Source organism: Dendropsophus ebraccatus, chromosome 4 (genome assembly GCF_027789765.1).
Source record: "Dendropsophus ebraccatus isolate aDenEbr1 chromosome 4, aDenEbr1.pat, whole genome shotgun sequence".
Lineage (NCBI taxonomy): Eukaryota > Metazoa > Chordata > Amphibia > Anura > Hylidae > Dendropsophus > Dendropsophus ebraccatus.
The window spans coordinates 56,489,604-56,516,216 of NC_091457.1; the positions used below are offsets into that span (position 1 = coordinate 56,489,604).

At 43.2% G+C, this 26,613-nt stretch overlaps 1 protein-coding gene across 2 annotated transcripts in view; it reads right to left on the reverse strand.

Moving 5' to 3' along the window:
- Positions 1-26,613, reverse strand: part of LOC138789658 (dipeptidase 2-like) — a 38,266-nt gene that overhangs the window by 4,810 nt on the left and 6,843 nt on the right. Inside the window, exons 4-10 of one of the 2 annotated variants that reach the window (XM_069968415.1) lie at positions 25,009-25,135; positions 21,310-21,439; positions 15,249-15,390; positions 13,223-13,292; positions 12,185-12,361; positions 11,627-11,711; positions 11,023-11,098 (exon numbers count right to left, since the gene is read on the reverse strand). In XM_069968415.1, the coding sequence (XP_069824516.1) occupies positions 11,023-11,098; positions 11,627-11,711; positions 12,185-12,361; positions 13,223-13,292; positions 15,249-15,390; positions 21,310-21,439; positions 25,009-25,135 (807 nt within the window). The remainder of the gene's footprint in view (positions 1-11,022; positions 11,099-11,626; positions 11,712-12,184; positions 12,362-13,222; positions 13,293-15,248; positions 15,391-21,309; positions 21,440-25,008; positions 25,136-26,613) is intronic. The other variant, XM_069968416.1, reaches the window with a different exon arrangement.

Genomic DNA, 26,613 nt, shown 5'->3' on the forward strand with positions numbered 1-26,613 from the left:
CTTTTCTGCGGACTCTGTATCCGCACAGCCCCTTCCCGCCTCGCCCCCCAGAGCTTGGCGCGTAAGGTGAGGCACCCACCGGCTGAAGACAGCAATGGTGAGTATGGGCTCCTACCTGGTGAGTATATTCCCCCTGCCCTCCCTCCCAGGCCACCATTGTATTCTTATAGACAACCCTGGGCCATGCTTTCCTCACACAGGGATTTCTCCATCTCCCCATGCTCCACTCCCTCAGGGTCACTGTACCTCTGTGGCTCTCTCCTCAGTCAGTAACAGGCCAGCCCCCTCCTCCATTTTATTTTGTACTTGTGCCTCTCTGGGTGCCATGGGGTGTACAGTGAGGGGTCTCCCACTCCTGTCAGTGCTGTGCAGGCTGCAGTTTCCCGCCTTTTTTCCCTATTGTGGCTATGTCTGGAGTACCTGCTCTGGAGGATGCTCCGCCTCCTCCGTTAGGCCCCGCCCCCTGTCGGCCGCAGCATCCCGCCATTTTTCTTAGGTTGCTGAGCCTGCACTACTGCACTGTGGATGCCCCGCCCCTCCCGTTAGGCTCCGCCCCCTTTCGGGTGCCGCGTGGGCCACAGCATCCAGCCCTGTATCTTATGTGGCTGATTCTGCACCGTGGGATGCCCCGCCCCCTCCCGTTAGGCCCCGCCCCTTTCGGATGCCGTAAGGGCCGCAGCATCACCATTTTTGTTATCTTTTTAACTCTGTGGAGCCTTCACTGTGATGCCCCGCCCCCTCCCGGGTTGCCCCGCCCCTTTTCGGGTGCTGCGGACTGCAGCATCCTGCCTTTTTATTAGGATTGTGGCTACACTGAGCCTACACTGAGGGATGTCGCTCTCCCCTGCCACGTGTGTGTGGTCTCCCGGGAGAGCTACCACACACACTGTTCTATTCCCAGCAGCTTCTCCTGCCACCTACTGGTGGAAGTGGTTATTACACCATTACATATATAAGAATGGCTTGCATCATGTTTTATTATGGCCAATGTTCCATATAATGTTCCAGCAACCCTTGGTCTGCAGATCCAGCATTTTTGGTGCTGGTTGACCCCTCTGTGTCAGATTTTATATATTTAAGATTACATTAATACTTATATACACATTCTGGTTCCCCGCCAACCACATACGCACAGACACATTCCCCATCACCATACAGTGTTTCTGTGCCCTCAGTGAGATCCTTCTGCTACATGGTGTCACAAGTAGGACACGGCACCAGACACGTTACTCGCTACTAGACGGAGTTTACTGTGCTCTGAGCAGAACCCTCTGCTACATGGTGTCACGAGAAGTACATGGAACCAGACACGTTACTCGCTATCCAGGTGGTGTATCTGTGCTATGAGCAGAACCCTCTGCTACATGGTGTCACGAGAAGTACATGGAACCAGACACGTTACCCGCTATCCAGGTGGTGTATCTGTGCTCTGAGCAGAACCCTCTGCTACATGGTGTCACGAGAAGTACATGGAACCAGACACGTTACCCGCTATCCAGGTGGTGTATCTGTGCTCTGAGCAGAACCCTCTGCTACATGGTGTCACAAGAAGTTCATGGAACCAGACACGTTACCCGCTATCCAGGTGGTGTATGTGTGCTCTGAGCAGAACCCTCTGCTACATGGTGTCACGAGCAGGACACGGATCCAGACACGTTATCTGTTTCCAGGCAGTGTATCTGGGCTCTGAGCAGAACCCTCTGCTACACGGTGTCACGGTAAGTACACGAAACCAGACACGTTACCTGTTTCCAGGCGGTGTATCTGTGCTCTGAGCAGAACCCTCTGCTACACGGTTTCCCAACCAGGAGAACCGTCTGCTACATGGTTGGTCATACAGGTTATGGGACCAGACACATCACCCATTGCCAATCATTGTTCCTGTGTTACTCAGAGCTACCCCCTCTGCTACAGGATGTCACAAGCACAACACATGTCCTGTCATTCACATCACCCCTTAGCGGGCGGTGCTTCAGACCTGCCTCTCATCTTCATGACATAGATTCCTTTACTACATGATGTCAGAGACATAGAACTGGACACGTTATCACCTCCCAGGTGGTGGTACAAGGTGATTCAGAGCTCTGCCCTCTGTTGCATGATATGGCTCCAACTACATTACCTGTAGTTTGGTGTGCACAGATTGTGGTATTCTGTTACACGATGTAATACACCTTCTTCAGGTCCACTCATTATAGTGCATTATAGTGGTGATGCTTGGCATTTCTCGTGTCCAGTTCTCGTTTACATTGGGACTCAGTCCTCTTCTCTTCCCTGCTCCCAGAGCACACCCTGTAGGCTTCTGTTTGCTTGTCTAGTTTACAGGTCTGACCAGGCACATTACCTGCTTCCAGTCCAGGGATTTGTATCTCTTGAATGCTGGTCCTTGGTTACTTACTGCTTGCAGCTACTCTGCTCGTGTTACCCTGTATATTACCTTTCATCCTCATAGGACTCCCAGGATCGGTGCCTGTCACTTCAGGGGATCATCATAGGGTAACTTGTTACCACACCATTTCGTCTTCTATATGTTTCCACTAACAAGTCTCATTACCTGCTCTCAGGCAGTGTAACCTTGGTTTATTCCTCTCGGGCCGTATCCTTTCTAAAGCCCGAGCATCCTGCTACGTGTCCCACTACACAAGGTACAGAACCCCCTGCTTTACCTGCCCCCGGCCTGTTGTACTGTCATACTCTGGTCCTCTGAGTGGCCGGCAGCATATAGGTACAGTCACTATTTCATCCTGGTACTGTCAGGGTGGTTCTTCTGTCCTTCATCTGGGCATAACTACCATGTTTTGGCATTTGTTTCACTGGCTGTTACCCAGTAGTATGGCTTAGTAACAGTAGTAGTATTGTATTGCTTAGACCGTCCCCTCTGCTATACTGCGGATGGCCCTCAGCGAGGTTTGTTCTTATTGTCTCATGGTGCTCTACTTCAGGAAGCTGTCCTTGGTCAGCACCAGCCACATTGCCTCTTCTCTTTGATCTGGGTGAAGCGAGGCCTCTCGGTTCCTCAGGTAAAACAGTAAGGGTTTCTTCTACCCCTGGTGTATGTAGGACATCGACTGCCTACATGACTCACAGTGCTGCTTTAGGACTTCTCCTTCTGCATCTGCCTATGGCCAACATGGCTAGTATTTAGTCTTCTCTCTCTTAGGCAGCTGCAGTCTCACAGGGTAAGGATTCCTGTTTACTGCCTGTACTGTTTCTCTACCGTCCTAAGCCTAGGTGTATGATCCCTTTGTGGTCTAGCTTCTCCAAGTGTCCTTTTTTGGCCATATGGACTATGAAGCATTGTTGTTCTCAGTTCAGGGTTTTGCAGTGCTCCCGCATACACAGTTATTCCTACGCTCTGGGGTAGCACACTGTTGTGCATGACCCCCCTATCCTAGGTTTGGTTTTTTACTACTCAGTCAGGAAATCTTCAAGCAGTCCTTCTCTCCTCCATGAGGATGGAATATTTAGTATAATAGGTATCCTACAGTCCTCCAGAGGACTGTTATTCCGAGATTGCTTCTTCCGACAGGCAGGTGTGGGTTTTCGGCCCTCATTGGCCTCTATGAGCACTCCTGCCTGACTTGCTTGTCCTTGGTCTTCTTGTTGACCTGCCATGCTCTCCAGATGGGACTCCCGGTCCCCCTCCCTAATCTTGTCTCCCATGTGGAGTCCTCGAGAACTTCTCCCTTAAAGATTTCCTCTACTTGCAAACAGGGTTGTTCACTGGCCCATGTCTGGCCCTACCTAAGGCTCTATCGTCTCCGAACCTATTGCATTCTGGCCAGGCTTCATTTCTTCGGCAAGTTGCCAATTCTCGATCATCTTTTCTCATTCACCATTAAAGTCCCCTTGTTTTCCTGTTGCTCTGTCCACCAGAATGCATCTGGCTCTCACCTTTCCAATTGCCTAGGGATCCGGTTGAGCTGGTTGATCCGCTAAGCTCTTCAATGTGGCCATTGGATCCCGCATAAGGTTCCTTTCTCAAGCAATGTCTCTGCTCACCCTTTGAGGCGTTGGTTTCTAGATCTAGTCTACATATGGACTCTAGTCTATGTATTAACTGTTGTTCCCATTGTCCTGTGACAACTCCCGTGCCCATCAGCCTTACCTCGACCTCCCTCAACGGTTTTCTTCTTTGACTTCATGCTCTCGAGTACCTCTAGGCTTCCTTGGAGCGGAGTGTTTTATATGATCGACCTCCTTTCTAAGGCTTTAACAGCCCATGGAGTTGTTTTTTTCCCGGCCTACCGGCTTCCTCTGCTCATCTTTTCTGTCGGACACTGCGGGGTACCTGGTACTACTGTACTCTTTTCAGGACAACTTGCTCAAGATTCAGATCATGGTTTTCTTTTCTCCCTCTCCTTCTTTCCCTGGACTGCATTACGCTTGGAAAGCTTTATTCTTATTAACATGTATGTGTTTCTCAGATGGGGTAACTCATGTCATAGGCCATGGTTTTCTCTTCTCAGTGAAGACTGTACTCCTAGGCCTATGGAGCTTCCAGCCTGGCCATTCTTCCCTGCTCCATAGTCAGGGACGCAGCTTCTCCTGCATCTCATGTGGCACCTTCTATGAGAGACTCTCAGTCCTTTCTCCTTTATTTGACGCCTTAGGCCTCTAGGTGCCACAAAACACTTTCCAGTCTCTCCCATCATGGTTGTATTTGCCTTTTTTCTGTTCTACCTCAGAGTAAGTCCCTGCCGCCTGTGGTCGCCTACTTGGCTGGGCGTCTGCTTTTTTCCCCACATCTAGCTTACTAGTTCTGTTGGACTCAATGTTACATCACGTTGCTGGCTTCCAGGAAGGCTACAACCCACTCTGCAGTGCAGCACGTTGCTCCAGGGACTAGACCCGCTTTCCTTTGCTGCGGACCTGTAGGGGTTTTCTCTGATTCATTCAGCATCATCCCTTGCTCTATTCCTAGTTGATGGTTGTGTTGGTGCTATTCTGTGCCTTCTCGCCAAGCGCTCTTGTCTAGCGGTTATCTTTCCCACCCCATGGACTGCTTTTGGACGTCCCATGGTATCTGTGTCCCCCAATAAGACGCACGAGAAAAGAGGATTTTTTACTCACCGTAAAATCTCTTTCTCGTAGTCTTCATTGGGGGACACAGCACCCACCCATTTTTCTTTTGGGTTTTTCCTCGGTATGGTAGTTTTCTCCGTTTTGGTGTTATTCCTACTTTACCTGTTCTTGACTTCTCCTACTGCTCTGGCACAAACTGGTTTACCTCAGTGCCTGTGGGCGGGTATATCCTGCTCAGGAGGAGTCACTTCCTTTGTTTCTTTCTTAGTGTCAGCGCCTCCTAGTGGCAGCAGCCTATACCCATGGTATCTGTGTCCCCCAATGAAGACTACGAGAAAGAGATTTTACGGTGAGTAAAAAATCCTCTTATTATGTGAGTCTGTGTGTATGGTGTGTGTGTATTATCTATGCATATATGTAATGTGCATTTGTTTACTGTAGATGTGTGTCTTTATATCTGTGTATGGTGTGTGTATTGTGCATGCGTGTGTCCTACGTATGCATTTAGGTGATGAGCAATTCTTTATATCTGTGTATGATGTGTGTGTGTATGTATTGTGCATATTTGTATGTAATATATATGTACACGTTATGTGCACTCATTTGTAACTCCCCCTCCCACACCTAAACCTGCTGGGGAGGTGTCAATTAAAGTGTCCCAGTCATTCTAACTTTCAAAATATAAATCAACATTAGATGTGATATAAAGCAAGTTTGCAATTTGCATTCATAGTTGTTTTTTTTTTGTTTAAGTTATCATGGAAAACATGGCACTTCCTGTTTTCTGACGCTTTTTCAGAAAACAGGAAGTTCTGTGTTTCCCAGGCAATCTGAGTGCTCACAGAGAGAAAGCAGTCATGTGATTGATGGACACATTGAGCTATGACTCTCTGTACTAGTCAGAATTGCAATGTTTTAGTCAGGTTTTTTTTATACCAGCACAAGTCTATAAATCTGCCATCAGGAGACTGGATCTGGATTTCTGGTAAGTTCAACTCTCTGCGCCTCTCCACTCAAAGAATTTACATGTCTGCGCGGGGGGTTCTCGCACAGAATTGTGACGCCGATCCTGTAGTGTGAACGGGCCCTAAGAGGAACTTTCCAGATTAGGAGAGGTTTTCTATGGGAATTTGCTACTGCTCTGGACAGTTCCTGTCATGGACAGAAGTGGCAGCAGAGAGCACTGTAGGACTGGAAAGAATACACCACTTCCTGCAGGACATACAGCATCTCATAAGTACTGGAAGACGACTTTTTAAATAGAAGTAATTACAAATCTATATAACTTTCTGACATTAGTTGATTTGAGGCAAGAAAACCTTTTAGCCAGAGTGAGGGTATGTGCACACTGAGGAATCTGGGAGGATCACCCGCCTCGAATTCCGCAGCTCACCTCTGCTCACGGACGTGAGTATCTCTGCCTGTGTCATTGACTCCATTCTATGCACAGGCAGATTCCGCCATCCACCCCACGAAGGAACTTGGCCAGACCACTGGACGAGAGCATAATACAAATTCTATAATACTCTGTACCTACAACATTACAACCCCCAATATGACAATAATCTATTTCGATTATACCCTCTGCATAGAACACCACAACCCCCAACATAACCTGACAACTGGACAAGACCATAATACAATTCTTTTATTGGCTATACATTAAACACTACAACCCCCATCATGACCATAATGAACCTGCTCCATAGGACCCTACCACAATACTGATATGTATTTATATAGGAAGGCGGGAAGAAGGTCTAGATTCAGAACAACCTGGCTGCCTTCTTGCAAAAGCAGCGTCACACCTGTCCACGAGATGCAGGTGGGGTCCTATTCATTTCTATGGAAATGGCTGCAATAGCAAATACAACCCTATAGAGAGGGAGTAAAGCGGTTTCATGGAGAAGGCTGTATTCACACAACATGCAATTTGATTGGTGAATTTAATGAGAGACTTGGGAGTTAAACAACAAAACGCATAGTGTGACCCTTGCCAAAAGCTGCAGAGTCTAATTATGTAGCCGCGGGAAGTCAAGCGCTACGTGTCTGGGTTCGGGTAACGTTGCTGAACCCAAATATCTTGACAGATTCTCTCACCACAACTCCTCAGCAATATGCTTGGTATATGTGACATTTCAGCTTCCTTATATAATGTATATAAAAATACACAGTGTTAACTGTGGCATGTATTGTACACATCGCATACATTTTCAGTGCATATTTTGGTGTGTAATAGTTGGAAAGTTTGGGGTGTTTTATTACAGTATATATGTTTTAACATTTGCTGCTCTTTACAGGATTTTATTTGTGCAGAAGGAGGAGACTGCCCGGGTACTGCCTGGAATTCCGGGATAAGGCCTATTACCTATGCTAAATCCCAGAATTCTTAGCACAGGCTAAGAAGGCATCAGGAATCAAATGCGGAAGGTCCGGCTAGGTTTAAGTTCGATCGAACCTAGCTTTTTCTGCTGTTTGATCAAGCCTACTGATAAGTACTGGAAGAATGGAGATTTTTTAATATAAAGAAATTACAAATTTCTGGCACCAGTTGATTTGAAAGAATTTCTTTTTTTTTTTTTTGCTGGAGTACCCCTTTAATACTGTGGACTATTTTACTTTTAAACAACCAGATAACCCCTTTTGTACAGTCAATGCAGTTGCTCAAGTGATCAACTAATCGTGTGACCACCAATTTCCTATGACAACCTGGGAAATGCAGTTTTACATGCCACCCATACTGCTTGTCTTTACTCTGGAGGATTTACAGGTAGGGATCCCCTTCTTCTCTATTATTTTCAGCAGCTTTATTTATAATACTCCTTGGCAGCCCTTTCCAACATACAATTACATCAGATTGTCAGCCGTCTCCTTCACGTTAACAAATCCGTAGTGTATACCAGTGGATTCTAAACTGAGTGACTGGAAATGCTGGGAATTGTAGTGTATAGAAATGTCTGTGAATCACAAGTGTCCCTTCAAGAAGTTGGGAGGTATGGAGGAAGGGCTGACTGCAAAGCATTATGGGGAAGCTTGATGTCATGTGTTTTCAGTCATCATCATCATCATCATCATAAACTTTACAACAATGGAGCTTATCAAATTACCACAGATTGATTCGCCCATAGCAACTAATCACAGCTCATCCCTTTCATATCTTAACAAGCTCTTATAAAATTAAAGTGGAGCTTTGATTGGTTGCTGTGGGTACGTTAGTCTAAATTGCGCATGGCAACCAATCACAGTTCAGCTTTTATTTTACCAGAGTAATATGAGAAACAAAAGCTGAGCTGTGATTGGTTGCTATGGGCCACATCAAACCAAACCATATTATCAAGCTGTTTGCTTGGTCACAAGTGTGTTTAGTGACCTCTGCAGTAAAGCACATCGCCAGTTAAATAATGGGTTAATGCTTCAGATGTGTTTACCAGCAGTAACCATGGCAACCATGCACTGTAATGACAAGCGCTTATGTCATTAAAAAAAGTTCCATAAAGCAATGCACCACACCCTGATCAGTGCCATCTTGGATGAGTCATTGGACCTTGAGCTTAACCATTTTACTGCCCCGACCCTTGATGTAATTTGGAGGTTCTAGCAGGGGAAAAGGGGTGGTCTGCTTTACCCCTTCATCGAGTCTCCACCTTCTCAAGAAGTGGACCTGGATCTGTGAGGGAGAAGAGATGCATCCGCCTAGCCATCAGTAAGGTGACAGATGTTGCAGCCAGATTTCTCTCACATCCAGTTTATTATATTTATAGTATGGTATTACCCTCTAAGCCCAGGGGAGGGGCAACTCTCCAGCCATGGCTCCCTCGAGGTTTCCCCCACAGGGTGTTTTTCCTCGCCTGAGTGCTGAAGGGTGACTCTTCGTGAGTCTGGGGTCTGCCATTTTCGGTGTCATGTAATTTTAAATAAAATTGGCACCCTTTGACACCTGATTACAATATGTTGTGTCTTTATTTTGTGTTCTTTGATTTCACTTTGCCTGGGAGTTGGGGGTCCATCAAATATTGCAGTCGTAAAGCTGGACATCTGCCTGCTACATGGATCTATCACCTTCACAATGAGCGCAAGTAGGACACTCAAATCTTGAAGAAAAAACATGCATCGCAAGGTTTATACCTACATCTGCAAGGTTTGTCAAAAGGTTTTTTTAAGTGACAGGGTCACAGCAACCATAGCATATCATAGCAGCATGACACCATCATAAATATACATCATATATACACAAATCAGTGGCTCTTGTGTGTGTGGGCAGCATCAAGGGCAAGGCAAAGTATTGCTCCCCCACACACATACTGTACATTCAGGTGTGGCCTAGGTAGCTGCCTATCCCCACCAAATCCACAGGATAGGGGATATCAAACTGATTGGTGGGGGTCCCAGTGGTCACGAGAATGTGGATAATTTGTCCCCCTCAAATAAAAAGGAAGGCGGTGCTCCATTAATTCTCTATAGGTCTTGTTATCCCTTATCCTGTGAATAACTTTGGTAGAGGGGTATGTTCTCATGTACTATATGGCTGGACTCAGACTAGGCGTTTTTCAGAAATATGGCATTTTTAGGCTCAAAAACGCTGCAACCAGATGTTAGCTGATAATATTATTGTAATGTCTATATGGAAATTAGTGTTTTCCCCAATTCTTCAACAGAAAACTTGGAATGACATGATAAAGTATCACATGACTTGTACTGAAAAAAACCCTCAAGGGAAAAAACACCAATAGTATTTTACACAAAAATGAGAAAATGGCAGAAAAAGTGAAAGTGCCAAGCTTATGTGCATGTATTTGTTACTCCTTCTCCCATACCTAACCCTGCTGGGGACTCAGCTTCCAAGTGTCAATTATGTCAAAATATATGTAAGGTACCATGTGTCTTCTAACAGCATCTAACAGTGTTAGCAGTTTGGAATATGAAATACAGCTGACAGATTCCCTAGAGAAGTCTTGTGAAATTATGAAATGACAGGCAGGCGCTGGGGGGGAGTGACAAGATAATAAAGAAAGTATACCAGTCACTGTGTCCAGTAGCACGTCTCTCGATTCTCTGTCACAGCTCCCAGAAGCAATTTTTGCTTGGGTTCAGTTTACGTCTGCCCCCTGGCTCCTTAACCTGCAATGCCACTGAGCGGCTGATGGACTGCCCACTTATCCAGTCAGTGACTGCAGTGGTGTTCTGTCCATCGGCCGAGTATGTGATGTTGCAGCTGGAGGAGCTGCAGGAGGCAGACGTCTGTCTAATATAATTATGGAAGCACTACGGGGGCACAGGGACTGGTAAGTATACTTTCTTTATTATGTTCCCGCATTTGCTGCTGGTTATATCTGGTATATATTAGGTGGGCCCCTAGAATTAAATTCCCTGGTGGGCCCAAGGTACCTCAGTCCAACACTGACTGGAAGTATTGATAAAGAAGACTGAGAAGTAAGGAACCAGACAGCAGTGCAAAAGTGCACCTCTCATTTATCTTCAGTGCAACCACAGCAGCATATTATTGTATGCCCAGATAACCTCCTTAAAAGTGATAGTCACCCCCTTTCAAGATCAGGAGTTCTCAGCACCATTCTTAAGACATTTCATGTCTTACCGAATAAAGGATTTCTTGGTGGTCTCTCTCCTCAAAAATGCATGTTATTGTAGGTGACCAGCGCAGTAGGGGCGGGGTTTAATGGCCGCAATGTCCCATATCTCCGCACACATCTGCACTGTAGGCCCAGCCCCCTCAGTGCCGTTATTGCTATCTATGTCCTGCCTCCTTTGCAGCCATTGGAAAAAGCTGACCTACGGCACTGTTTACCAACAGTAACATGCATTTTTGAGGGGAGAGGCCACCAAGAAATCCTTTACTGGGAATAAGGTCTTACTCAGATGCGTGTACTAATGGCTCTATGTTGGAGCCACATGTTTGTTATTAATGACGTTATTCATCAACACTGCACAGGTACTGTTCTGTCACATTTTCATTATGTAATTCTAAACAGACTGACTTACCTATCTGTCCCATCGTAATCTCCTCCAATTCCAATATATTCGGGTCCTACTAATGTCTTTATGTAGTCAAAATGGTCTAGAGAGAAAAAAAACAGTGTGTAGGTGCTGGGCTGGACACAAATTTGGTTTTTCCATCAGCATTCTCTCCTCATTTCAGCTGGGGTTGTCCAAAACATGTAAAACTTTTCATTACAGTTTTTTTGTGTTTGTTCCACTGCACAAATACTGACCAAACTACTATGTGTGAACCTAGTCCCATGTAGTTAGAGGGGTTTATTACTATAATTTGTTAAACTTTTTAACTTATAAAACCAACCATGAATTTAAAGGGTATTTCAGTGTGTTTTACAATCATTTTTGGTAGTGTAATTTATTGTATTACAATTATAAAACATTTTTCAGCTCAAAAGCAAATAAAAAAAAAGCATCAAAACTGCCATAGATGTGGCATTGTATGTGTAAACAGCCTGTACAATAGCCGGCACTTGAAAATATGTAATATAGAAGGCATTATTCAAATGCATATACAAAACATGCAAACATAAAAAACAAATACACTGCAGTGCTAAGACATGGAATAAAACAGTGACATTAAATTTCAAACCTGCCAATGTAGATATGTTTGCCGTTTCCCTGCATGCAATGAAATTCGTATGAAAATTCACCATCACTATTCCTCTGTTCTTTTTCTGAAGAAAAATAATCGAAAGATTGATACTATGTTTTATAGCAGTTTTCAAGTATATCTGCTAATTTCCAAATGTCAGAATCTGCTGGCAGTGAGGGATTAGATTTTAAAGGGCTTAACCAGACATAAAAAATAGATAGCGGATCCTCAGTATAGGCCATCAATATTAGATTGTCAGGAGTGTAAATTCTGGCACTAGAGATGAGCGAACCGGGCAGAGGTTCGGGTTCGTATGACCTAGACTGTATTCCTGTTTTCCAGACGGGACTCGGACTGTCTGCACCTTCCCCACGGAGCGGGAAGACAGAGGGAGTCAAATGCTGGTTCCGGTTCGTACAAGCCGAACCTCGGCCCAATTCGCTCGTCTCTACCTGGCACCTGCAAGCTGCAATACCTCCTCACTCATTTAGAGATTATGTTGCAGATTGCAAGCTCCCTTTTGTTTACTTTCTAGGAGAAGAACATATTACTCACAATGCTAAGCAAAATGTCATCAGGAACATTCCGCTCTATCTTACATAGAGCAAAGACTGCCGAGTGACTGAATATGACTGGTGCTTTAGATATTGCTAGGACTTCCCGAGATGTGTTGGATGAGGTATGAGACAGATCAATGATCATACCTATTCTGTTCATTTCTCTGACAACTTCCTAAAAGATAAAAGGAGAACATTCATCTGCATTTTATGTGTAAGGATAATGTCATCTATAGTTTGGGGTTTGTAGTTGTGTAAGCAAAGTATAATCATTCAGAGTTATGCCTCTTACTGACCTACTTTTGTTTCTATACTATTGCTTTTTAAGTTTTTTAATATCTCTTCTATGGCTCATAGCAAAGTGCTGCAGATCCTTCTCATTGTTTCTCAATACAGTGAGCCTCCAAAGGTATTGAGTATATTACAGTTCAGAATGTGGCGCAAGACTGGTCAACAGTACATTAGTAAATTGTATTGATTCTTATTATCAATACAGTAGATAGATTTGGAGAAGAGCATGAAAACCTTCTGACTCCCTTAGGTATCTAAAAGTTTAATTGAGTCTGGAGAGACAGATTTTTATAAATATCAGAGATGAGTTGAAACCTTATAGGAGGAAAAAACAATAAGGTGTTTGGAGGTAGTGATAGTGGGACCTCAACGGCAGGTCAAACTTTGTTTCAAAATAAAACAAAAACACAACTGTGAACCTACCTCTGGTGTTCGGCTGGGCATGTCAGTGCACCTAAAACCTAAAATTTGTTTACAAAATTTAAAAAAAAGTAGTCAAGCACAACGGGGCAGATCTGGAGAAGGTCACTGCTCCTCTTCTTGTCACTGACAAATCCCAAAGACCAGCTAAAGTTAGAGATATGGACAAGTGCATGGCACTGGATTTGGCCAAGACAATTGCTTATTTGAATTTAATAGAATAAAAATTATATTGATCAAGCAAGGAATACAATCGGTTGCATAAATATATTACAAAATGTTTATAGAAAAAAAGTAGTATAAAAAATATGCAGAGTTTGCTTACTGCGCCAAAAGCTGTCAGGCTTTTCCTTCCCTGATAGAATTTATGGTGACCTCCACCAGATGTTACTGCCCTGCAGACAGAAACAAAGGACTTCAGTAATATTGTCAGGTGTCCCGTCAATCACCTGTCTCAGGTCCCTTTTGGATTTCATTTCCTTTGCTGGAAATGTGTTGCAGAATTTTCTGAAAGTCTGTTCCTTCCATTGTCTGGGGATATTTCAGATGAATAGCACAGTTGAAGAAATACAGTATATGCAACAAAACTACCACATGTGAATTCACTCTTAGGCCCAGTTTACACTGAGCAAAAACGGCGAAATCCAGCCGTGCTCAGTGTTCTGAAGTAACTGAATGGGAGGGCGCATACACGTCCACTCCCGTCAATTCTTTGAGTGTAAATGGGAGGAAGCGGAGGTCCGCGCGCCCTTCCATAGAGATACTGCAGGACTCCAAGAACGGCGGGATACCGCGATGGAGAGCTCCATCATGGATTTCCCCCTTTTTTGCTCAGTGTGAACTGGGCCTTACAGAGTTATTTAAATAACGTTTATAGCTAACAGTCAGTCCCCTAAGTCAGCCTAGTGTACCAATGATGTAAAGCATAGTATGATGTCATAAAAGCTCTTAACTACCATATGTCAGTATTGTACCACTTTGGGAATCTGGTCTCAGAACTGCTTTGGTAGGGTGAAATATGTTTTTATATACGTATATATTTTTAGATTAAGTATTTTAAAAGACTGGAGAAGCTTATAGCAATATCCAAGGAGCTACACAAATTTCTGGCAAGTACTGTTTGTATACTGCATGTGACAACAATCTCCTGTATTCTTCATATGTGTGAAGTGGGGTGGCAATATGAAAGCATTTTCTTACAAAGAAAAACACCCAAGCCTGGTCAAAAACCATGTGGGAAAAGGTGTTATAGTCTGATAAGACAGAGGTTGAACTTTTTGGCCATCATTTCAAAATTTATGTTTGGTGCAAAATCAATGCTGCACATCAATGAGAGAACACTATTCCCAAAATAGAGACAGCATTATCCTTTGAGACAGTTTTTCTGCAGCTGAAACTCAAGGTGGAGGGAATTATTTTAATTTATTTAATTTATACCCCAAATTATTTTATTCTGTTTTTCAAGGTTGTCTTGTTCTTAGAAACATAGAGGATTGTCAGCAGAAAAAGACCACTTGGTCCATTTAGTCTGCTCTTTTAGTATTTACTTTCTTACCATCCTAGAGTCCTACTAGACAAAACAATTTTACGTTTCTGCCGATTAACAATAAATGGTTGCAAATGAACGCTTTAGTGAACCAACTGAAATCATTCACCATAATACACAAAATAATAGTCGTTATTTACGAGACTCTAGTATACAAACAATTGTAATTAGGAATTAAGAACGTGTACATACACCAAAAGATATTCAAACAATTAACTATCATTTTATGGTCAGCTTGAAAGATCCCATCAACGGCAAATGAATTAATTTTAGTTAGTTGTTTGATCGTTGCCTGCATACACACCCAAAGACTATCTCTTAAATTCGAATATAACAATTTTTTTTACATAATCATTCCGTGTCATGGGGCTCTTACATGACAAGAGCCTGGCAATTTAACAGGCGTGTAGACTTTTTTATATTCTCTCTTTCTATTATTCTAAGCCCTATAATTTAGGTAGGTTACTCCTTGCAACCACTGGCTGAGATAAATTTGCCTAATGCCCTTTTAGTTCATCCTGTAACTGCTCTACATAGCAAAATACAATACAGGGAATTTACTAATTGCCCCCCCCCCTCCAAATAATATAACAAAGTGCCTAAGCTTTACATGGAGACATTTTTCTCAAATACATTTACATTTGTATAGAACATAATTTTCCCTTTGTCTCTTCCTACTACCTGAATGGTGCATGGCTATTGTTTCACATTTACTTTGCCTACAGGAGAACAAATGGACATGCACAACATACTGTATAAAACAGCACTGGCAGAGAAAATCCTGTTTTGTTGTTTTGTACATTACCATGGAGTATTGCACGTGTGAGTTAGGGACATATATCTGGCCCCAAGGTCATAGAACATCCTAAGAGCCCCCAGGCTGCTGTCTATGATGTGCCCTCCTTCCAATCCAATAAGGCAGGCAATCTTTTTTGTGTTTGTAATACCTGATTGGGAAGAAAAACAAAAACATATGTAGATTTGTATCTAGAAACAGACTATTTGTCTTTGAGATAGAGACTGCTAATATCACTGAAAATTAGCCAGTATGGAATTTTCACACAGAGGATGCCCACCCAGCTATGTACTTCATAGCAAATATTCAAGTCACTGGTGTGAGACAAGGAATGTTTGGTATATAGCTACATTTTCTGGCTAAATTAGAGCGAGACTGTACCCACAATCTGCCCACCCCAAACCGCTTGTACCTTTGGATAGCTGCTTTTAATCCAAGATCTGTCCTGGGGTCCGTTTGGCAAGTGATGCAGTTATTGTCCTAAAAAACAACTTTTAAACTGGCAGCCCTGTGCCCAACTGCCATAGCCTAGATTGTGTATGCATTAGACTGGCACAACCTCTCTGTCCCTCCTCCCCGCCCTCCTCATCTATAGGAATGCTCCAGGCAGATTTTCTATTATTCATCCCCTGTGTCAGCACGGCACATGGGCTGGATCGGTAATGCACCTGTGCAATGTTCAGACAGAAGAAAATGTTTTAGGGGAATTTCTAATGATGAAAAGGGCGGGGAGGAGGGACGGAGGGGTGATGCACAGTTAGGGCACAGATATTGTAGGCCACAGCCGTTTGACACAGGACTGCCACTTTAAAAGTTGTTTTTTAGGACAATAACTGCATCACCTGCCGAACGGACCCCAGGACAGATCTTGGATTAAAAGCAGCTATCTGAAGGTAGAAGTGGTTTGGGGGGGGGGCACAGAATGTGGGTACAGATTCACTTTAACCCCTTCAAGACAGAGCCCTTTGATGCCCGGATGTCCGGGTCAAATTACTGCAATGTTCCTCCCCGCCTTCTAAGAGCCATATCGCTTTTATGTTTCCACCTACAGGGCTGGTCAGGGTGTCATTTTTTGCACCATGATCTCTAGTTTTTATTAATTTCATATTGGTGTAGCAGAAAAATTTTGATCGCTTTTTATAAAATTTTTTCTGATATATAATTTAAAAAATCATTAATCCTAAACAAAAGGTACAAGCAAAAACCAGCTACACTGTATTAAAAAGAAAAAAAAAAAGCTGTGATAAGTTAATAAATAAATAAATATACACAAAAGAAACTGGCGAAGGAGGAAGAACTTGTCATATGTGGGAATTGTGTCTATGCATAGCTAGCGCTACAGAACTATATTCAACTGCTTAATCCACTATAATAATAAAAAATGCTATGTAATTTAGGGATATGTGCATATGTCATATAATGTTAGGAAGCCATAGGAGCGCAGTACAATAACTCCTCATGTGTAACTTGAAGTGTATGCAGCTGCTCTATAATGAGGCAAAACTTTATGAATAGGCTTCTATGCTAAATTGCCAGGGGAACATTACATTAGACTGTAGAGCATAGGATTAATATGTGTGGAAAAAACCCCCCACAGCTTTATTGCTATGGGGGGGGGGGGGGGGAAATCTACAGTAGAACACGGCCAGATAGCTATGGAAGCGAAAAAAAACAAACTAATTAATGCCCCTATTCCACAGGCCGTTTAGAGGAGCAAACGAGCGCTCTCAGCGCTCATTTGCTCCTCGTTCCCCGCTCGCTGCCGCCGCTATTCAACGCGGCTGCAGCGAGCGGGTGACTGCGGGAGGGGGCGGCGGGGAGCTGCGGGGGGCTGCCCGGGGGATCGCTGATCGTCCGGGCAGCCCATAGGATATAGCAGCGCCTGCTGCCGATGCTCCTATTCAATGGAGCGACGGCAGCAGATCGCTGCTATATCAGTCGCTTGTTTTTCAACATGTTGAAAAACAAGCGACTGCAACGATCAGCCGACATGAACGATGTCGGCTGATCGTTGCACTCTATTCCACCGGACGATTATCGTCCGTAGCGGCCGATATCGGCCGAATACGAACGATAATCGTTCCGAGGAATAGGGCCTTAAGGGCTTTATACAGTGCCAAATACCAGAGGCACAAAAAAATAAACTGTTACTGACACTTAGGGCATAAAAACAGCAAAGTTGGAACAAAAACATGCTGTGATAAGTAAATATACACAAAAGAAGCTGGCGGGGCAGGAAGAATTTGGTATAGACGTCTAAGCAGGATGTGCCAAGGCCTTGTCTTCATATTTATTGGCTAATTAGGTACATCACTTTGAGTTTTATACCTTAATGGATCGGCAACAGCACGGGTATGCCAAAAACGCAGCCCTTATTTTGAACCACACCCCTGTTCCTGTGCATGGCACCAGTCTTTTTGGGAGCACTGGCCCACCCCAGACCACTGGGGGCAGGCCCGCCGGCCCCCAGTATGACGAAACCCCCTCCCCTCTGTGATGCAGTTCCATTGATTCCACTAGACCTGCATCACAAAGGGGAGGAGAGAACATCACAGTGGGGGCCGGCGGGTAGAAGTTTCCGAGGACAGGATACAGCTTTTCCAGGTTCACGGGGAGGAGCGGCAGGGAGTAGCACGGAGACTCATCAAATCATGGACTCCACAAGACCTCTTAAAGCGAAAGTACCATCAGGTACATTCGCTTTAAGTGATTCACATGAATAGAATGCTGCGGGGAAGCCAGTTGACATGAAACCGGGCCTGGTTTCCATGAATGGAGCTGGTCTATAGTGCTTCAGCCCGGGCCGGTGCTCAGTAATAGTCTAGCGCTGTGTGTGAGAACCCAGCTGAGGTTAAAAAAAAAAAGGACTGTAGCACCAGCTTTCCCTCGCTGGCACCGTTCTAGTCATGTGAAACACTGAAAGTGAATATACCTTATGGTTCAGTCGCTTTAAGGTATTGTGTAGTATGACACCAAAGTTTTAGCAGCCAATTCTTACAATTAGTATTTTATGGTGCCCATGACCCCGATGCTGTGTACCAGTTCTTTGTTGGTACACTTTGGTAGATACTACCCACTGCATACTGGGAACACCCCATAAGATAATATTTCGGAGATGTTGTAACCAGTCGCCTGGTCATAATTTAGCCCTACTCACTATTGCTAAATACTTATATTTTTCCTGCTTTTAACAAATGACTTCATTTACTGCCAATGTATCCCACCCTTTTTTTTTTTTTTTTTACAAACTAATGTCATGAGGTGACCAATGTTATTCACTTGACCTGTCAGTGCTTTACATGTTATGGCTGGTCAGTGTATGCTGTATAATTAAGAACGTTGGCTGAGGAAGCTTGAGGATTCTGAGACCCATCTAGCTAGACACCATTACAGAACATATATTGCTATAGGCATCGCTTTTACTGGATTAAAGAAACCTTAAGCATTAAAGGGGTACTCCAGGCAGCCTTGTTAAAAAATAAAATAAAATAAAAAACTTTTTACAGTTTTTACAGTCTACGTTTTACAGTAGACCTGCGGCTCTGATTCAGCTTTCTGCCTGAACTACCAGTGCGGCAGAACTTTCAAATGTATTTTTTAAAAGTTTAAAAGTTCCCCTTCAATATATACAGAATCAGTTGGCTAATCACCTATTGCCATACATAGGCTGCTAAATCAGTGTGCTAACAATTGCCGCACAACATCTAAAGTTGCTTCCAGTTTATCACCTGGAAACAAGTAAATCTGTCAGCCTAGACCACTGTTAGGTCAAGGATACATATTGTACCTTTTATATATCTGTCTGTGTTTCCAGAATGTAGAAACATGCTTCTGTCTAAGTGCCACAATCTTTCTCAAACATGAAAAAATGTCCATGAATAACACCTTGTGTATGGAGAGACACTCTGGAGTACCTAAAGATTTTCATGTACTAAACTAGTTTGACCGACATGAGTCATTAAAGGACAAGTGCCATGAAAACCTTTTTCCCAGTAATTGAAGCACATTACAAAGTTATATAACTCTGTAATATGCTTCAATCACCTATCTGCCTCCCTTCCCTGTCTTTTCCCCCTCCACCCCCTACCAGGAAGTGTCCTAACTCACACAGACCTAATGACTGTCATCACCGTCACCAAGCTCTTCTCTCAGCTCCTCCTGTTACAGCAGCCCCCCCCCCCCTCCCCTGCCTTGTCAGGTGACTCAGCTTGCTCAGCTCCCATTGGCTGAACAACTGCAAGCCAACACTTGGACTGGGGAAGGGGGGCTGCTGTAACAGGACCTAGACCGGCCTCCTGCTGATGACTCATCCTCACAAGAAGGAGCTGCCTGGTGACGGTGATGACAGTCATTAGGTCTGTGTGAGTTTAGGACACTTCCTGGTGGGGGGTGGAGGGGGGAAAAGACAGGGAAGGGAGGCAGATAGGTGATTAAAGCACATTACAGAGTTACATAACTTTGTAATGTGCTTCAATTACTGGGAAAAAGTTTTTCATGGCACTTGTCCTTTAAGCCGAATCTACTTGAGGTACTTGTGCAACACCAAGATCCATGTGTACTATCAGCCACCTTGTCTACTATAGGAGTGTGAAGCAAGTAAGTGCTGTGGAAAATCATCATATGAGGTCTGTCCTGAAAGTATCCAGACATTCTTGGAAACTGTTCAGATGATTCAGAAGGCTTTCGGGAATGAAACAATAAGTGCAGTGGAAATAAAAGTGCAGCACAATAACTTCAAAGATGGCTTAGAATCTGTTAGGTAGATTTGTATTGAGAGTTCTGGCTTCCTTTGAAAGGGCAATGGGCGAGGTCTACAGACAGCTGAAAGATAACTGAATGGTCCCCACGAGTCTAATTACAAAGGCAGAGAGAAATTGAAAGAATGACTGACGTGGTGGACCCAAGGTAGTGCAAACATAGGTTTAAAGAAATAAGTATATTACAAACACATTCAATTTTTGTTCACCAAGAGACACTCCCCAGGCATTCTCAGGATCTCCTTGATTTACGGCACAGCCTGACTAGTAAGGGCAACTTATATTACAGCTTATGAAAATATACTACAGTATATTTGTATATCCAGCATGGCTTCTCAAACCTTACCATTCCATACCTAACTGTGCACACCACAGAGATACAATATACTGCAAGCGAGATAACCAACTGAGGACAGCTCATACATTATCTCCACACAGTTCCCTGATGAAACCATGCACACCACATTGGGGGAAACACGTCGGAAGTGGAATCAATAACTTTCCGAACATACTTTGACATTGAGTGTGCCTGCAATAACCATAGTCCTGACTGAATATTGACAAATAATTACCAAACCGGATGGGATAACTGTACTTTTCAAATATTCCTATCTTAAGCTAACCATTTTCTCTCCTACTTTATCTTGATCACACGCCAGTGACAGTGTCCCAGTGTAGGGGATAGCTCCTGTCTGGCAAAGAGGCGCCTGACCCAGGGGTCTCCCGATTATATTAGGCAGTATGTAATAGGTTATCCTTCCCAACAGTACTTTAGCCCTATGCCTATCACATCCAAAACCTCTTTCTAAACAAAACTTTTATGTGTTCGCAATATACTTATTTCTTTGCACTCAATAAACCTATGTTTGCACTACTTTGGGTCCACCACATCAGTCATTCTTTGGAAAATATGGCGAGCAGACACTGAATGCAACAAAGGATTTTGAGTGTTTTGAGCAGTAAAAGTCGACACAGTAGCCCAGATTTATCAGAGGGTGTAAAATATAGACTGGTGTAAACTGCCCACAGCAACCAATCACAGCTCAGCTTTCAGGTCTGGTAAAATGAAAGCTGAGCTGTGATTGGTTGCTGTGGGCAGTTTACACCAGTCTATATTTTACACCCTTTGATAAATCTGGGCCGCTGTGTTGATTTCATGCACTTGATGTGGAGTACTTTGCCATTGCATATAGATGATGTTTATAGATATGTTCTTACATACTGTGATGCATAAATTATAGATATTCAACTGGACAATAACAAATAGTAAGAACTGGTTAAAGTTTGTTATCAATTAATTTTTTACAACTTACCTTGGGATGAAGTAACAAACTCCAGTTCTTCATAATCTTTACACATTCTCTTTATAACATCAATTTGTTCCAAAGCCAGCCTCACTGCATCTTTATCTTGAGCGTGGCACAAAACATATGCTGACCAGAACTAGAACAAACACCATTTTTATTTATAACTGATACATTACTTATTCCTTTTTTGCTTCCCTACACAGTAATTATGTTTTTTTTTGTTTGTTTGTTTTTTTTTTTTGTCTCCCACACAGTATGGGACACAAAGGGAAAAAATTCAATTTATTTGAATAGGAGACTCTGCAATTTCAGGTAAAGCCACTCAGGGCCCTAATAAACAGAGCGATAATTGGAAGAATCAGGTCGATATAGCTCCGCGTAATAAAGACAACGATCAGCCAAAGAGCTTACCATCATCTGATCGTTGTCTTTTGGCAAGTTTAAAAATCATTTCCAGCCGACCATGCATCGCTAATAGTTAGACAGCTGATGATTGCGTGTATAAAATAATAAAGCTATTACTTACCTGTCCAGGCTCCCCTGGTGTCCTTCAGCCTTAAATGTGGGTTACCCCAGCTGCCGCTCTTACTTTTGGTACAGTCTCTAAAGTGACAGGCCGCTCAGCCAATCACTGGCCGCAGTGCTGTCCCATTTCGACCAGTGATTGGCTGAGCGGCTTGTCACTTCAAAGACGGGACTAGAAGTGAGAGCTGCAGCTGCAGAGACCATGGAAGACCATGGAAGGACTGAGGGGAATGGGAAACATGAGCAGGTAAATATCTCTTTTAGTTTACACCAAAGCAAGGGCTCTAGCGATGTCTGTGCAGCCATCCCTGCAAGATAATTGAGCTGTGTTATAGTCTTTGTAAGGGAGTGCCGATCTAGTAGACTGGCACTTACTTATTGGGGATAACAGGCAATGTAATACAGCCCTAACAAATGGTAAGCAATAAAGGAGCACAAGCATTGCACTCCTTTAATCAGCTGATCAAAAGAGATGCTGGGAAGTCAACCCCCACCAATCTAATATTGACTGTTTATTGTAATGGTAATTAATTAACATTAGAGGGGAACTATCAGGAGGTTAGACGAATTTAACCTGCTGATAGCTCCCTTCCACGATAAACGGTGAAAGTTGAAAAACCCACCAAAGTGCAAAGTTGCAAATACGCAAGCAAGGTGCCGATAGAAAGAACAGATCATGGAGCATAAAATTACATCTCACGCAGCCCCATAGACCAAAGGATAAAAGCGTTTTAAGGATGGGAATAGAGCAATTTTAAACACATTTAGTTATTTTTTAAAAGTTTTAATTTTTTAAAAGCAGTCAGATAAAATAAAAGTTAGATAAATTCAATATCATTGTAATCGTACTGACTTGAGAAACTTATATAACGTCAGTTTTACCATATGACGAACCCCCCAAATTGAAAACAAATTCCTTTTTTATTCAATTTCACTGCACAAATATTTTTTTCCCGGTTTCACAGCATACTTTATGGAAAAATTATGTCTGTCATTACAAAGAACAATTGGTGTCGCAAAAAATAAGGGCTCATGTATGTCTGTAGGTAAAAAATTGCAAGCGCCTTGGCCTTTTAGACATGGAGAGGAAAAAATTAAAGCCCAAAAATGAAAAGCCAGATCCTGAAGGGTTTCGTTATTATTTGCGGTTGTGAGTATTACGAAACTACTGGCTTTCCCTGCTATGTTCCTGTATTGGGAACATAGCCCAAAAGTACAGACCTAGAGAAAGAGGAGCTTCTGCACCTCACACCCATGGTTTACACTAATGCCTCTTGGCTATATTTAAAAACCAACGCAAGAATGTTGGTATATCATTTTATCAAACCATATTGCCTCGTACCGTGTGCAGGTCTTTTGGCACACGAGTCCCTACTCTAAAACAACATTGTGCCAGTCAGCGACCGCCAACCCCGCAAAGTAAGCGCCAACAGGGGAGGGGGGCCTCAGAAAAGTCCTGCAACTCCACTGTAACAGGACCAAACCCCATGGGCCCCACACCCCGCAGGTGCTGCCAGTGGAGAAGGCGGCCGCCAATCAACACAGGTGTGAACAAGGTGTTACTTCTCACCAATGCACCAGCAGGTATGGGAGAAAGAGGAGGTACTTACCATATGTGCTGTGGGAGATTAGCTCTGTAGAGCCGGGCAGACAGCAGGATTGGCAGTCAGAGACAGTGACACAAACTTGTATAAAACAGCGATACTCCTGTTTGTTTATTGAAACCAAAAGAAATTCAGCCTTACATACAGGCACAAAGTAAAATAAATCCTGCTCGTCTGAGCTCTAACTAACACAGCAAATCCTAGCTATACAGATGACTTGCTACCAGTCACCCAATATAAAACAACAACAGTTGGTACAATATCAGTGTGGCTCAAAGTCCCAGCAGAAGCTTTAGCAGCCCTGACCCTCTCCACAGCCAGGAGAGACCTCCATGTACAGCCACACCTCTATACACTCTGTGCCTCCCCTTATGAGATCTGTGATCAGTGGCCTCCAGCACCTGGGCTGACTTGGCCAGGTAGAAAAACCTGGACTGGCCAGAAAGGGAATGACAGGCCCCACTACCAACCTGCCTGTCATTCCATAAATATCCAGCCCCTTTTACAGCAACTAAAACAGTCCCATAGCAAGTAGTTTGCTATGGGTTTTAACTTTCCTGGATTCCTCCATATCTCACCCAGCTTTCCCTGGATGAGGTATGGACTTTCTGGAACCTAGTGTTCACATATGACAGGTACCTCGGGGAGATATAGCGATTCCCAACCACAATCCCTGTCACTGTCTCACAGTGCACAGATGCTTCCTGCTGATTGGGGTAACATGGGTCTTACAAGGGAGGAGTGCGAGCCACAAAGAAAGGGGAGAACATTTAAAATACAGACCTATGTAGCCATTTCTGTGTTCTCCAGGCTTGTGCATTTTTATATTCTATCCCCTTTCTTTGTGTTTTTGCACTACTCCCTATAAGACCCATATGTGACCAATTAGCGGCAAGTGATGTGCATGGTACCTCCTCTTTCCCAGTCTATCGGGGAGCACATGGAGTGGGCTTTTAGATCTGTTCACACTGCCGGCCATTGACTCTGCTGGCCTCTGCGGGCCTGGTTTTACGACAGTGAGGCTGTGAATGTTTCATCATGGCTAGAGTAGAGACTCATGTGGATCAGAAGACCTGCATGTGGTACATGAGGCAATATGGTTTGATCAAATTATATTATATACTAACTTCTGATGTTGGTTTTAATGTAGCTGAGAAGTTTAAGTATCAACCATGGGTGTGATGTGCGGCCATTTCTGTTTTCTCCAGGCTTGTGCATAGCCCAAAAGTGTTTTTACAAGATTAAAAGTAATCTTCTAAGCACATGATGGGTAATAACTTACTGGCTGGTGGGGGTTCAGGTGTCCCAGCTGTTCTCTAGGGATGGGATGTATTTAAATGTATGGACAGCTTACAATTTCTTGTAGTAATATACTGGCCCAGATTTATTGGTCTGTCTGAAATCAAAATTGTCTGGTTTTATGAAATCTTTTCTCATATTGCACTAGTAAAATGAAAGCTGAACTATGAGCAAATCCCAACAGTTTTGGTTTCAGGCAGGTTGATAAACTTAGGCCATTGATCGAGAATCCTTACAAAGGGCTTGAATCAATTCAGACTTGAGAAAAGTAGGGTACCTGCGCGCCAACATGGCCAGTTTTAAGCTTATGCAAATTGGTCTTTGTGGTATCAATGGTCCGCAAATCAATTTTTGATATCCTGTTTTTGTAGCGAATTCTGAGCTGAAGGGGAAGGTCATTGTGTCTGCAATAAAGAAAATTAAAGGGACTGTATCATTTGAAAATGACCTATTGCCTTAATCAAGTTTATATGTTGAAAATATTTTTGACAGAATTTTTGTCTATTTCTATAAATTTTCAATTTTACTATATTTTAAAATAACCATGAAATCTTGCAAAATTGAAGATTTGAATGCATAAAGCAACACACCAGTGGTTAAAAAAATCACTGAGTTTCAACTGGTCCAGCATGTACATGTTTCAACTCTTCCATACAGTATTTCTCAAGCCTTCTAGATTCTGGGAACACTCTGACATAGGAAGTGGCTCGATGCAGGTGCATGATGAGGTACTGTAGCTTATGTGCCCAACATGCTTCTGGAGTCCCATTAGCCGCAGGTCTATACCAGCCTGGGGCCTATAACCGCTGCTTAGAAGACAACAAAACCTAGGAAGGGTGTGTCCAGGGAACATTAGGGGGGCATACGTTTTTTCTTTAGAGTGCACAGTTTCCAATACTAATAAGTGGGGGAGTAAAGGGATTGAAATCTGTGACTGGGAGGGGGCAAAGGAGCCAATATTAATGAGTGGGGACCAAAGTTGGCAAATCTTTGGACGAGTCAACATTTGTGACTTGGAGGGCCAAAGAGGGCAATATTTGTGTCTGGAGGAATAAAGAGAGAAAAAATTTTGCATTCTCTGGATCAGAGGGGGTCAGTGCAGCTGGACCCAACTAAATCTACTAATCTTTTTCCATCCACGGGATAATTTTCTTAAATAAGAATACCCCTTTAATACTACTCATAGGCCAAAGGGAGCCATGTTACTATGATTTCTAAAGTTGACACTATTCCTGTTTTGGGAGGACTATACGGGGGAGTCTTATTATAAGTGGGCTCTCTGAATGAGGAATTTTTGTGGCTAGAAAAAATGATTATGCCAGTTTGGGCCAGATGAAGAAGAAACGTAACGAGTACAAAACCAATAAGAGAAGATGTCACCTTGAGCCACTGGTTATATGGCTCATAAAGTGGCAGTACTATTTAGCGCTTATATTGAGCTATTGTTGGTAATCTTAATTTTGGAGTAGTAGGATTAGTTTGGGAAAGTGAGATGGTAATATAAATGCTCATCTATTTTCTATTTGTATAATATTATTATTTTGTAACTGTATTATTTAGAAGAATTCCATCAACCATAGATCTGTTCTTTTAAAGAGAAAAATTATCTGTAAGCCCTCACAGCAGTGATTTTTATTATATAGCAAGTCAAGGGACTATGTACTGCTGAGGTACTTGATCTAAGCCTGTCATATGTAATATATTTTTATTTTCTTTGGGAGATAGAAGATTTGGCTTGGTTTGTGCCCCTGACAAAATACCCTAGTAATGGCCCTGCTTGCTTGGCACCAAATGTTAGTGTGCTTTAGGGGACTGCAGTCCAATCTGGTAATCGAATAACTATGACTAACTGTTAAATAGTAGTATTAATAATACATAGGAC